At 49.3% G+C, this 14,075-nt stretch overlaps 1 protein-coding gene across 1 annotated transcript in view; it reads right to left on the reverse strand.

The window, feature by feature from the left end:
* The window catches only part of LOC141257819 (saccharopine dehydrogenase-like oxidoreductase), a 100,153-nt gene extending 86,397 nt beyond the window's left edge, over positions 1-13,756 (reverse strand). The window contains exons 1-2 of the mRNA XM_073672829.1: positions 13,419-13,756; positions 11,606-11,715 (exon numbers count right to left, since the gene is read on the reverse strand). Coding sequence (XP_073528930.1) covers positions 11,606-11,715; positions 13,419-13,617 — 309 coding nt within the window. The 5' untranslated portion in view covers positions 13,618-13,756. The remainder of the gene's footprint in view (positions 1-11,605; positions 11,716-13,418) is intronic.
* Between the last annotated feature and the right edge of the window lie 319 nt (positions 13,757-14,075).

Here is a 14,075-nt window from a genome sequence, read left to right on the forward strand (position 1 = left end):
AAATCCTGATCATGCGCACATAGCTTTATAGTCCGAAAAATACGGTAATTACCTCCGGAAACAAAGCAACTGCCCATTGCTGAGACAATATTAAAACAGATCCCCAAAATCAGGTGCACTGTAGTAAGTGTTCAAGTTTGTAAAAAAAGATGAGGACATTCTGCCTATGGACCAAAGTACACAGTGCACAAAGCCTTCTGGCTCCTAGTCTAAAGCTGTACAGCAATATTTTAATACTTGTAGTGGAGAAGAATATATATGAAGAGTCTGATAGAGCAGGTCAGCTTGGAAGTATACAGGGGTGGATTAGAGGCTAAATGTACCTCTATGGCAGCCCCATCAAGGCTCAGCAAAGAACAGAGCTGCATTATTATGTCACTGCAATAAATATAATCAGTGAACGTCTAGAATACGAGTGGGCAATTTATTTTCCCTAGGGGAACACGTGAGAGACCGAAGATACAGATACCGTTGAAATTTAGACACTGGGGGGCTTTTTTATTTATCAGGGCCAAGCGTGGGGTATGACAAGGAGTTGTCCAAGTAGTGGACAACTACTTTAATGGACGGCCAAACGCATGCACAATCGGCTTCTGCCATCAACGTTTTGCTTTTAACCATGGTACCCACAACAATCAAAGTGTTGTCTCCAGTAGATAGGCGATGATTTGCTTGTTCTGAAATACCTCTTTAACTCCTTAACGAGGAAGCCATATTTTTTTAATTGTGACCAGTGTCATTTTATCTGTTAACACTGGAACGCTTCAACATATCCCAGTGATTCTGAGACTGTTTTTTTTGTGGTACATTATATTTTATGATAATGATAAATTTAGGTCGATATTTTTATAAATAAAACACAAAATATAAATGACAGAAATTTCAAAAAAATTGAAAATTTCAAACTTTGAATGATTATCCCTTTAATTCAGATGCTCATGTAGCACCCTGAGGATTCGGCTGCTACAGGGGTATTGCACCTCAACCCAGAGGTGTGATATTCCACTCCCGGGTAAGGATGGAGTGTGGAACTGAGCTCAGTTAGCTGCATGCACTACACACATCCCATTTCCGAGGAACAGACCGACGGTACTCCCACTAGAGAAATGTGCAGGTACGACAGTGTCTGTTCCTGGCTGGAGTGGGAGGGGGGTGGAACATCCCAGTAGTGTAGGGGCAGATAGGGGGAGCAGTCTGGGTAGTGCTAGGAGCTCATTGGGTGCTGGTCACCTGAGCTCACACATAGAGGGAGTATATAAGGTGGGCACCATCTTAGGACAGGGTCTTTTGCAGAGTGAGGTCAGTCTGTGAGACGTCAGTCTTTTGCAGAGTGAGGTCAGTCTGTCAGAGCAGAGGAGAAGAGCAGCTCCAAGGCCAAGAGAGAGAGAGAGGAGAAAGAAAGACCCAGAGGGGAAGAAAGAAGGAACTCCAAGAGCCCAAATTAGACCAGAGGGTGAAGAGTTGGCAACAGGGTACCGGATCCCAAGCTGGCAGAGGCTACAGCACACCTTAGCCAGGAACCGGAGGTCGTGGGCAGGACCGATCTGCCACGATCACCCACTAAATCCACCCGGAAGGCAGACCAGGAATAGGGTCAGGGAACCCAGAGACAAGGGTTTACCACCAAGAGGCCCGAGGGAGCCGGACATAGGTGGATCCCTGGTGGGGAAGGCCAGAGAAGAGGACAGGACAGAAAGGGAGCTCAGGACCACGCTCCAGAATCACCTGGGGGTTGGCTGAGTCCAGGACCTGGTGGACGCAGCACGGCTCGGGTGGTCACTTAAGGCCGGAGTGACCAGAACAACTGCAGTAAGTAAACAAACCCTGAACTGCACAGCCCGACTCTGAGTCTCATTTCCATCCTCGCTGCACCACCACAACCCCCATCCTCTGCAACTGACCCCCTGAGGCTATACCCCTCCCGTTGGGGGTTATACTACCTGAGCTGCACACACATCACCAGCCTCAGCGGACCCTGCTGCAGCGGCGGCCGTATTGACCGCAATTCAACGGGTGGCGTAGTCGACACAAAAGAACATCTAGTAACATCATAAGGACTGCCACACACTGAGCTTGACACCCTGGGCACGGACCGGGTCACAGCCACTCGGAGACTACAACCCCCATCTGATCCGGCTCCGGGTATCCCCAACAACACTGGCCCAGGGGGCGCGTCAACTTTGGCGTAGTCGGCAGGATAACGTGCCCGCAACAACCGGGTACTGCGTGCCTGAAGAGAAGTTCACCGTTACCTTAAAAAGAAGTCTCCCGCCGGTTCCGGAGGGTCCCCGCCATCGGACCCCATCACAGGTCGTTTCCCGCCGGTTGTCCGCCATTTGCAGCTTTTTCCCGCCATCCATGGAGTTTCCCGCCACTGGGAGACGATTCCCGCCATTTCCAAAGATTTCCCGCCTTGGAAGAGCGGATGCCATTATGGGCGTGCCAGAGGGTGGCAAAAGGCCACCTCCCATCGTGGGCCAGGTCGAAGAATGGCGCCAAAAGCGGAAACCGCGCCCACCAACAGAGACTGTGATGCTGGAAGTGTCCATCAGCGTGAGAGAACTGCCCCTGGAACTGAAGTTGCCCCGGGACCACCCTCAATGTGGGCGGAGACAGAACAAGAGAACGAAGATGGGTGTCGCCTGGAGCAGTCTGGAGAGAGCGCACCCGGAGACAAGACGTCTGGAAGAGAGTCCAGAGAGAGCGTACCCGGAGATGGAGGGAGAGTCAGGCAGCACCGACCCAGTGGTCAGGAGCCTGTTGCAGGTCGCCACTCCAGAAGGCCTGCTGGAGATCCTAGCACAGCTCCCCCGAGACCGGGAGTGTGCACAGACCACGCTGGAGGGCCTCGCACGGAGGATGGCCCGGGTGCAGCGAGAAACGTTGGCGGAGTGGAGCCGAGAGATGGCCCAGCAGACCGAAACCCGTCAGCGGAGCACGCCGCCCGAGACGAGGAGACAGACCGCCTCTGAGGATGGCGCAGGAGGAATGAAGGCAGGAGACGGCGCCGAGAAGGGAGCTGAACGGACGGAGGCAGGTAAAGGGGACGTCTCTACCCCGAGCCGGGAAACCGCGTGCCTGCCCCAGCTCCCCGTCGCAGAGCCCGAAATTCCCCCTGCCGTGCCCGTCGCTGCATCGTCACCGCCGCCGACTAGGCCTCAACCGGAAACCGCGGCCGCGACCCCTGTGACGTCACACGCCTCGACCTCGAGCGTGGCCAAGCAGGAAATACCACCGGCCTGGTCGCAAGGCCTAGTACCCCCGGGCGCCGCAATACCAACAGCGCCCCCTACCTCCGCGGAGCCACCGGCCTGGTCGCAGGGCCGAATAACCCAGGGCGCCGCCGTTCTTACGGTGCCCTTTGCCTTTAAGGTGCCCCAGGCCTGGTCGCAAGGCCTGGTTAACCCGGGCGCCGCTACCATCAACGCGCCCTCAACATCTAGAGTGCCGCACCTGGGTGAAAATCTATTTGCCCAGCATACGTGCCCGGATGGGCAGCCCTTCATATGGCCCCAGGAGTACATTCAGCTGGAACTCCAGAGAGCAAGGCCCATGTGCGAGCCCCTGATTCCGGCTCCGAAGCCCGTAAAGAGGACCTCGCCCCCGCTGGAGGAGGCACAGTTTGAGTGGGACCCCACTGGAGAAGACCTCATGGGGTTCACTCAGGAGACTCGGGCGGCCGCAGCAGAGCGTGCAGAGTGCTGCCGGCAGCAGCTCGAGGTCTTCGAGAGGGAGCGGAGAGAGAGGCGGGTCCGGGAACAGCAAGCGCAGATAAGGAGCGCGGAGCAGAAGAGCCGGACCAGGAGGAATCCCCGTGCAGCACATGGTCCCCCTTCCACCGGGACTGTGATAAAATTCAACATGCAGCACGGATGGGGCTTCATTAGAGACCATCATACCCCCGGCGACGTCTTTGTGACTCGCAGAGACGTAGAAAGCCATCTGCCGGAGGGACACAGAGGTCGTGACCTGTATGTAGGGGACGAGGTCACCTTCACCCGGCACAAGGGTGCCAAAGGACCCTACACCCTCCATGTGCATCGCCTGACGGAGGAGGAGCTGCGGTGTGAGGAGGAGCAAGAGGACCCGGACGGGTCTGAAGAATCTAAAGAAGGAGCAGGAGGACGCCGTCGTTGAAGTACGGTAGAGAGAGACTGTATAAAGTTGCCCGTCGGGGTACCAAGAACTGTTGTTGCTTAAAATATGTCCCCGTTGGGACAAGAGTGAACTGTTAAACTCGTGTGTCCCTATTCCCACTGACCGAGGACTGAGAGCGGTCATTCCTTTCCTAATACCTGGCCGAGGACTGAGAGCGGCCATATTCCCCTTGTATACAGTTGCGCTTCCTAAAGCGCCCCCTACCGGTTTTATAGGGAACTGTTTTATTCCAAGAGAGACTGTCGCACTTTACCCGGTCACAAGTTGCACCGTGACCGGAGGAACCAGAAACAAGAATGTTTATATGAAAAGTTTATTGCTGCTGATGATGTTTTATATGTTTTATATGTTTAGGTTTATGAAAAAAAAAATGTATGTTTGTGGATGTTTATATCTTACAGCCCGAGGACGTGCTGTGATTTACCAGGGGGGAATGTAGCACCCTGAGGATTCGGCTGCTACAGGGGTATTGCACCTCAACCCAGAGGTGTGATATTCCACTCCCGGGTAAGGATGGAGTGTGGAACTGAGCTCAGTTAGCTGCATGCACTACACACATCCCATTTCCGAGGAACAGACCGACGGTACTCCCACTAGAGAAATGTGCAGGTACGACAGTGTCTGTTCCTGGCTGGAGTGGGAGGGGGTGGAACATCCCAGTAGTGTAGGGGCAGATAGGGGGAGCAGTCTGGGTAGTGCCAGGAGCTCATTGGGTGCTGGTCACCTGAGTTCGCACATAGAGGGAGTATATAAGGTGGGCACCATCTTAGGACAGGGTCTTTTGCAGAGTGAGGTCAGTCTGTGAGACGTCAGTCTTTTGCAGAGTGAGGTCAGTCTGTCAGAGCAGAGGAGAAGAGCAGCTCCAAGGCCAAGAGAGAGAGAGAGGAGAAAGAAAGACCCAGAGGGGAAGAAAGAAGGAACTCCAAGAGCCCAAATTAGACCAGAGGGTGAAGAGTTGGCAACAGGGTACCGGATCCCAAGCTGGCAGAGGCTACAGCACACCTTAGCCAGGAACCGGAGGTCGTGGGCAGGACCGATCTGCCACGATCACCCACTAAATCCACCCGGAAGGCAGACCAGGAATAGGGTCAGGGAACCCAGAGACAAGGGTTTACCACCAAGAGGCCCGAGGGAGCCGGACATAGGTGGATCCCTGGTGGGGAAGGCCAGAGAAGAGGACAGGACAGAAAGGGAGCTCAGGACCACGCTCCAGAATCACCTGGGGGTTGGCTGAGTCCAGGACCTGGTGGACGCAGCACGGCTCGGGTGGTCACTTAAGGCCGGAGTGACCAGAACAACTGCAGTAAGTAAACAAACCCTGAACTGCACAGCCCGACTCTGAGTCTCATTTCCATCCTCGCTGCACCACCACAACCCCCATCCTCTGCAACTGACCCCCTGAGGCTATACCCCTCCCATTGGGGGTTATACTACCTGAGCTGCACACACATCACCAGCCTCAGCGGACCCTGCTGCAGCGGCGGCCGTATTGACCGCAATTCAACGGGTGGCGTAGTCGACACAAAAGAACATCTAGTAACATCATAAGGACTGCCACACACTGAGCTTGACACCCTGGGCACGGACCGGGTCACAGCCACTCGGAGACTACAACCCCCATCTGATCCGGCTCCGGGTATCCCCAACAACACTGGCCCAGGGGGCGCGTCACTCATACCACACAAAAACATTAGTAAATAACATTTCCCTCATGTCTGCTAGAACCACCGTACTCGTCCTTGCCTTACTTTCTGCCAAAGAAGCTACTACTACTACCACCATCATTGGCACCATTTGTAAAATGTTCTTTTATTTTGTTTAGCATTTTTGAAGGTTTAAAAATGTAGCAGTCATTTTTCTTTTCTTTCCCAAGGAAATTTACAAAATGTGGCATGACCGGAAAGAAAAAATATTTACTTTTACCAGCTAAATGTTGCTAACTTTAGAACAGATCACTATAACCTGCAGACTCTAAGGCCATTGTTAGGCAGTGAATTGCCATGGCACCCATCAGGACCACACAATCATAATCATAATATCAGGGTGTCAATAGGGTTGAAGAGGGAGCCCCCACACTCTGCTAACCATTTAGATGCTGTATTCACTATTGCCAACACTGATGTGGCTGATGCAGCACATTGTCAGCTATAGTGTAGAGCTGACAGCTGCTGGATTGTCACCTGTCTGAGGATACTAGTCTCTTATATTGCAGGTCATTAAGCATTAGTCTCTGAATATGCTAGAACAATGAAAATAGCATATGGTGAGAACCCTCCTAAAAGTGGCCCAGACAGAAGTGTGAACCTAGCCTAAAAGTTTTGCGCAGTTTGTGCAATCTGCATATAACCTACACTGGATACAACCGTATCTTCTGCTCAGCTGTGATCAGGACTATGTTCTGGTTTTCTGTCTGTTCTTAGTCACAGACTGCAAACTGAGAACTTAAAATAATTAGGAGTTAAAACAAAGTATTATAGTAAATTGTAGAGGTTTCATTTGCTTAAAATCAAGAACCGGTCAGAAACACTACTCCTGCGCAAGCAGAGGCAGAGCAGGATAGGGCAATGAAAAACATTTTAAAAGATTGTTATTTCGGCGCCTTCTGCTGTGCTGTAATACAGCTCTCGTTGATATGCATTTGCAAGTGCAAGGTTGGGGTATCAGTGCACTTGCAGCATATGGCCTTCTTCACTTCTGCACAGACCTTGACCAGGGCAGGCAGAAGATATGAAACTGGGGCATATCGCATTTGAGTTTGGGGAGCCCACACTTTTCACTACACCCCCTCCCAGACGTCTTGATTTCAATGGTTTCTGTATCCTCAGGTATCAGTTCACCAGTGCACTGGTGATCCTAATTAGCATATCAACAGAAACAGAATTTCAGTGCAAAGGCAAAGCAGATTGTGCTAGAACAGGTATCTTTTATAAAGTTTAAGGCTATGTGCGCACGTTCAGGATTTGATTGCAGAAATTTAAAATTCTCTTGGCACGAAAAACGCTGCAGAAAAAAACGTGGGTTTTGCCGCGATTTTGATGTGTTTTTTATGCGTTTTTGTGCATCAATTAATGCTTTTTGGAGCAAAATAAAGTTATTTGAAAAAAGAAACGTGGGACATTGCTTTAACCCTTGGATTACCGTCAGAACTCGGATGAGTATATTGGTTAATTTACATTATTAAAGAATGTGTCTGTTGTATTTCAAATAAAGTGTTTGCTCTGTGTCTGTGTATTTATTTAATACTTTACTTTAATTAGGTTTGGTCATGAAAGGGTCTGATTGACACCTTGTCATCACCAAACAAAAGGGCTAGGTGTCAGCTAATCCCATATACCCAATCTTCATTAGCATTTCCATTCATGTAATTTCTGTGGCAACAGAGAGCTGCTAATATTAGCCTAGGAAGGTGCCATTAGGCAAACGTGGTCCCTGTCTATTAATAACAGCTCACAGCTTTTATCAGCAACAAGCAGCGCTTTGGACGCAGCGTATTTTTGCTGCGTCCAAAAACGCTGTGCTCTAATGCCGCACTTTTGTTGTCAATACACGTGGATCCCCTGCATATAATGACACTTCAATTGGTCAAAATCTGCAGCGGAGACTAGCGTGTCTGCTACAGAAATTGGCATGCTGCGGGTGAGTTTGGGCACGTGCCCACGATCAGGAGCCGCTGCAGGTTTGAATCTGCGTGTTTATACAGCGTTGAACCCGCAGTGTCCAGATGTTACAAGCATAGTGGATGGGATTTCTAGAAATCTCATGTCCTCTATGCGTGCATCTGAGGCTGCAGATCACCCGCGGACACTGACATGCGGCACGTCTTTCAGGGCCGCAGCATGTCAAATTCTCTTGCGGAGTCGCTAGGATCCGCAACAGAAATTTAACCACTAGAATGTATTGAATGCGGTAAATCCGCATGGTTCAGTGAACATATGTGGATTTACCTGAGTTCAATAGAACGCAGCGTTTTGGACGTAGCAAAAATATGCGTCCAACGCGCTGCTAAGTCTGCATTGTGGGCACATAGCCTAAAATTTGCACAAAAAATGGCGTGGGTTCCCACGTCATTTTCATAACCAGCAGAGGGAAAGCCAACCACTGGGAGCTGATATTAGTAGCCAGGGAAAGGACCATTAGCCAAAAATGTTCCGTGGCTATTAATAACAGCAAACAGCTTCTGCTTTGCCTTTACCAGCTAGATTACAGTGGGACGCCATAAAAAAATTGACATAAAATTTAACCAGAAAAGGCTAAACAGAAAGCTGTGAGCTAATATTAATAGCCAGGGAAGGGGCCATGGATACTAGCTCCCTCCGCAGATAATAATATCACCCCTCAGCAGTCCTAGAAATGGAGCATCCATAAGATGCGCCAAATCTGGCGCTTAGCCTCCGCTCTTCCCACTGCCGTGTAGCAGTGGCGAGTGGGGTAATAAGGCTGGGGTTCATGTCAGCCTTGTATTTTTTCTATTATACTGCCAATCCCTGAAGCCCTCGATCTTCTGTAAAAAAATAAATAAATAAATAAAAAGCAACCATATCACTCACCTGTCTGTCATCACAACGTAATCCAGATTGTCCCTCGGCAATCCAGGTCACTTCTACAGCACCCACATCAATCACTGATGTGACTTCTGTAGAAGACCGCACCGTACACTGACAGGAGTGTAAAATCACTCATGTCAGTGTGCATGGCTGTGTTGCTGGATGAGGTCAGGTGAGTTAATCAGCTGATCAGCTCTGATGAACTCATACTGCATCAGTGGTACCTGGGAACATTCTCACGAACGTTCCCACGCAGCACTGGTGCTTGTAAACTGAGGTCCCGGAGCTCGTCAGCTGATCTACAGCTGTGAACTCACGTGACCTCATCCAGCAGCAGCGATGTACACTGCCGGGAGCGAGCGCACTCCGTCAGTGTACCGCCGATGTAATCAGGACGCCGGGGGACATCGCGAGGACACCGGGAGGATGGCAGGGGACACCGGACAGGTGAGCATAGGTGTTCTTTTATTTGTTTAACACCGTGCATAGCCCTGGCTCGGATGAGGAGACTACTACTTCCCTCAGTCGCGCCGCTCTCGCTGTTATAAGATGATGTGAGAAGTAGTCTTCCCCAGCCGGCCCGGGTACCATTCTATGTGCGTTTTTGCAGCGTATTTGACCCACTGACTAGTCAAATACACAGCACACAACTGCAGCAAATCCGCAAATATATTTATACCTGCGGGTTTGTTGAGTTTCAATTATAGTCAATGGGCGGGAAACGCTGAATAGAAAGGACATGCTGCGTATTTAAACGCCGTTATTCATTGTATTTAAACGCAATGACAATCCTGAGCGGAAATTTCCGCATCGAGTACTCAGCATATCAGAATTGTCATTGCATTAGCTGGCAGACGGATTACATAGCGGTGTGATCCAGTATTAAAAACATTTCTCCTCTGACATGATATACATGTCAAGAGGAGAAAGAAATGTTCCCCCCCAGTAGTCTGCCATCCTCTGCCCTCCGCCCCCTCTTCATGAAGAAAACCGGCTGTGCAGTGCGCCCTCCGAGATCTGCTGGCAAGCACCCGGCACCAGCAGGGATTTTTCTTACTGGTTCCTGATGTTTGATCACTGTGATAGAGCCTATCATAGTGATCAAAAGCCCAATAATTAGTAAATCATCCCCTTAGTCAGATTAATTATATTTTAATTTACATTATTTCTTTTTTTCATTCTTTGCGGTTAGGCTTAGGGTTAGGATTGGGCTTAGGTTTTTTTCAAAAGTTAAAAAAAAAAAGAAGACGATATGACGACCTAATGTTATCAAATACTGTATAGTACCTTTGGCTTCAAAATCCTCACTATAACCCTGGATAAAATCATTGAGGAGTGTAGTTTCCAAAATGGGGTCAGTTGTGGGGGGTTTCTGCTGCTTAGGCACCTTTAGGCCCCTGCAAATGGGACATAGTGCCCGCCATCTCTTTCAGCCAAATTTGTGTTCCAAAATTCCAATATTGCTCCTTCTATTCCGAGCCCTGCCATTTGTCCAAACAGAACTTTTTGACTACATTTAGGGTATCACTGCGCTAAAAAAAAAAGTGGGTAACAAACGGTGAGGTCCGCTTTTTGGTGTTAGCTCTTGCAAAAGTGGAAATATTGGGGCTAAAGCAACATTTTATAGGTAAAATTTATTTTTTTTCATTTCACTTTCCATTAAAGGGGTTTTCCCATGAACAAAAGTTCATTTTAAAAATAGTTTGTGTCTGACCGTGTACAGAACATACCGCAGCTCCTGGGCAGGGGACAATACAGACATTACAGCAGGGGATCGCACAGGATTCATTTTCTGAGGTAAAACATTTCACTGCCTGTTATTAGACAATATTCTACCTCACAAAAAGAATCCTCTGCGGTAAAATATTGTTTAAAAACAGGCAGTGAAATGTTTTACCTCAGAAAATGAATCCTCTGTGATCTCCTGCTGTAATGTCTGTATAGTCTTTTGCATCCTCCCCTGCCCAGGAGCTGTGGTATGTTCCTGCACGGTCAGACACAGCTAATTTTTAAAATAAACTTCTGTTCATGGGAAAACTCCTTTAATTCCTGTGTAGCATGTGAAGGGTTAAAAAAAATTCTGACAAGTTTTGAAGTTTCCAATATATTAGACCCCTCAAGGTCCATTGAAATCTGAATAGGTCCCTAAAGAAACAGGTTTTGTAAGTTTTTTGAAAAAATGAGAAATTGCTACTAAACTTTTAACTCCTCTAACATCCTAACAAAATAAAATGTTTGAAAAATGATTCAGATGTAAAGTAGTCATATGGGAAATGTTACTTATTAATTGAAAGATTAAAAGTTTGAAAATTACGATTTGTTTTTTCAAAATTTTAGCCAAAATTGCGATATTTTTACAAATAAACACAAGTTATATCGAACAAATTTTACCACTATCATGAAGTACAATATGTCACTAAAAAACACTCAGAATCACTGGAATATGTTGAAGCGTTCCCGAGTTATAAGCTCGAAGTGACCCTGGTCAGATTTCTAAAATTTGGCCTGGTCATTAAGATCAAAATTAGCTTGGTCACTAAGGGGTTAAACCTATATCTGCAGGTAAATATTATTTCTGCACATGACAGGTTCCTCCCTGGCATCACACCCTCCTTTCCAAACAGGGCATGTGCTGTTGCTAACAATGGCATTGTGCACTGAACAACTATTCCCGATCGTTCTGTGCCCATCAGCATCGCTGTCGGCCTGTCTAAACAAGCTAACAACCAACAAACATGTAGCTGATCGGCGGCCACTTAATGTCTCCTATCGGGTTGTATAAACGATCCTTTAGTTTCCATTTTTACTTTCACTGTAGATTAAAAATACAAAGCACAATTTACATAACAGATAGCAGGTTAGACAATAAACAATGTGCCCACTGGCGGCCATATGATACTTACTGGTCCCACACAGTCCAGAACAACAGAGGCCTTCTTACACATATCAGCGAGGGAGGCGGCATCACTAACGTCGCAGATTATAATGTCAATGGACTTCAGCTGTGGTTTTCCTACAAATGAATAATGGATAGAAGCAGTGACTGGTACAAAGTTACGGTTAGTTCTACAATGGTTAAAAAAGATGGCACTGCCCTATAATACAGAGTGGCAGGGCAGAAGACAAGCAATTAGTCTTACTGATAAAACCTCATCACACAGCCATAATATAAGCCTCAAAGTCCAGTGCATGGGACCTTTACCACACAAAAGCAAAGGCGGTGGCGGCAGCAGCGTGCTCCATCAGATGGCGGATGTAAGAGCACAGGCATTATACCAACGCCTCTGCACGTTCTCAGATCCACTAGATATTTTACACCCTATGTATGTCCATATTGTCATTTCTGGCAACACATCTCCAAGGAAAGGATTGGGCATGGCGAAATTCATCAGATGCCAGTCAGGGTGCCCCATACACATGGTCCACAGTATCTAATGTGTGTGGTCAGCATAAAAGCGTTGTCTGACTGCTCCCCTCCACAACGAGAGGGCCGCGCGAGAGGCAAGTATCGTGCCCATGTCATACTCTGGCATGGCGGGTGCACAATACCTGCCACTCATGCATGCATACTATTGTTATCTGTGGACACAACGTCATCTATGCCGCTCCACTTCCGATGGGCAAGTGGGCTGGGTCAGACAACCCCATCAAATCCTATAGAGTTTCTCCTGCTCCCTGAGCTGTGAAAAGCTGCAGATTTTCTCAGCAGATCCACAGCACAATCTGAATTGTGATCTGTGGCGGAAATGTTCTACCAGTGGTCTAAACCCAAGGTCAGGTACACAGGGGGCAGACAACATTGAGGGGGTGAACTCCCTGGTGAAAACTTGCAGCAGCAATAGACAGGTAGAGTTTAACACTGGAGATCAATGTTTGTGCGGCCCCCCTCCTCACATTTAGGGTATGTGCACACGGTCAGGAGCAGCTGCGAGTTTGACGCTGTGTGTTTATGCAGTGTCAAACTCACAGCAGCCAGATGTTACAGCATAGTGGATGGGATTTGTAGAAATCCTATGCCCACTCTGCATCTCCGAGCACCGGCGGATCACCCGCGGACACGGGGCGCGTCTTTCCAGACCGCAGCATATCAGTCTCCAGAGGAGAAATTGGATCACTACAATGTACTGAATGCGGTGAATCGCATGGTATAATGAACTGATATGGATTCACCTGCGCTCATACTACGCAGCGCTGCCTGTCCGGATCGTGTGCACATGCTCTTAGTCCTGTGCTCCGCTGCGGCCTGCAGTGTTCAGCTTCCCTTGTACCTGGAGTGCCCCTTTAATGCCATCCTTAGGGGATACACAGATAACAGGGGCATGGCGGACGACACGGCTGCTCTGCAGATATAGAGGGCATCTGTGCAGATAAGGGCAGAGCCTCTGGTGCAGCATGCCCAGCTGGACGCCGGGCACCGACCACACGGAGCCCATTACAGGTCAGGGGGTCAATATGGCGCCGCTCCGTGTATCTCCCTGCAGTTTAGGTGACCTGGGAGCACAGTATATACTAGAACCTTACAGCTGGCTGCAACCTGTAGTTCTCCAGCATGACACACAAGCTACAGAGGACCAGGGCATGCTGAGCCTTGTAGTCCCACACCAGCTGATACTCAGCCACTTGAAGGACGTTGTGTCCATTGCTGCAGTCAGAAGGCAGCACGAGTCAGTGCAGAGGGGTCTGCGCTCCCCCAATAGTCGCCATCATGTCACTCACCCATCCTGCCCGCGGCCCAGCTCAGCACTTCCTCCAGCTTCTCCTTGCTCCGGCCGGCCACAGCCCAGCGCAGCTCTTGGCCCCTGTAGTCCTCTCCATCAGCCGCCCGGGCCACTTCCTCCACAACGAACTGCCCGGTGAAGCCGGAGGCCCCGAACACGACTATCTGGTAGGGCCGGCTGGAGGCTCTGGTCGCCATAGTGACTGCGCTGACAGTGTGTGACTGACTGGTGCCGGGAGCAGCACGGACACTGGCACGGACACGGGCACTGACACTGACACTGACACTGACACGGGCACTGACACTGACACTGACAGGCAGGGCGCAGTCGGATGGGCGTGGCTACAGCAGGGCAGCGCGTGTCTTTTTCTTGTTAACTAAACTTTAAGTGAAGTGTCAATGGCAGAAAACACGTACAAGCTCAGGACTGGTCACATCTGGACGTTCTGCGAACCGGAAAACGGCATTTTTGTGCAAAAGCGATCCGTGTCAACTGTTGAAGAACAGAAAGATGGACACATCATGCAAATTTTGTCCACGCCCTTGGCCATACCCCAACCCATGCCCATTTACCATTATCTTTCCACCGTGGCAGGAGGAGTTGTCAGAGGGGCGCATTCAGCAGATGCCCGAGACTGCAAGGTGCAGTCCCAAAT

The sequence above is a fragment of the Phyllobates terribilis genome, unplaced genomic scaffold (genome assembly GCF_046119375.1).
Source record: "Phyllobates terribilis strain yellow unplaced genomic scaffold, ASM4611937v1 Scaffold_3__8_contigs__length_932513732, whole genome shotgun sequence".
In the NCBI taxonomy this organism is placed as follows: Eukaryota; Metazoa; Chordata; class Amphibia; order Anura; family Dendrobatidae; genus Phyllobates; species Phyllobates terribilis.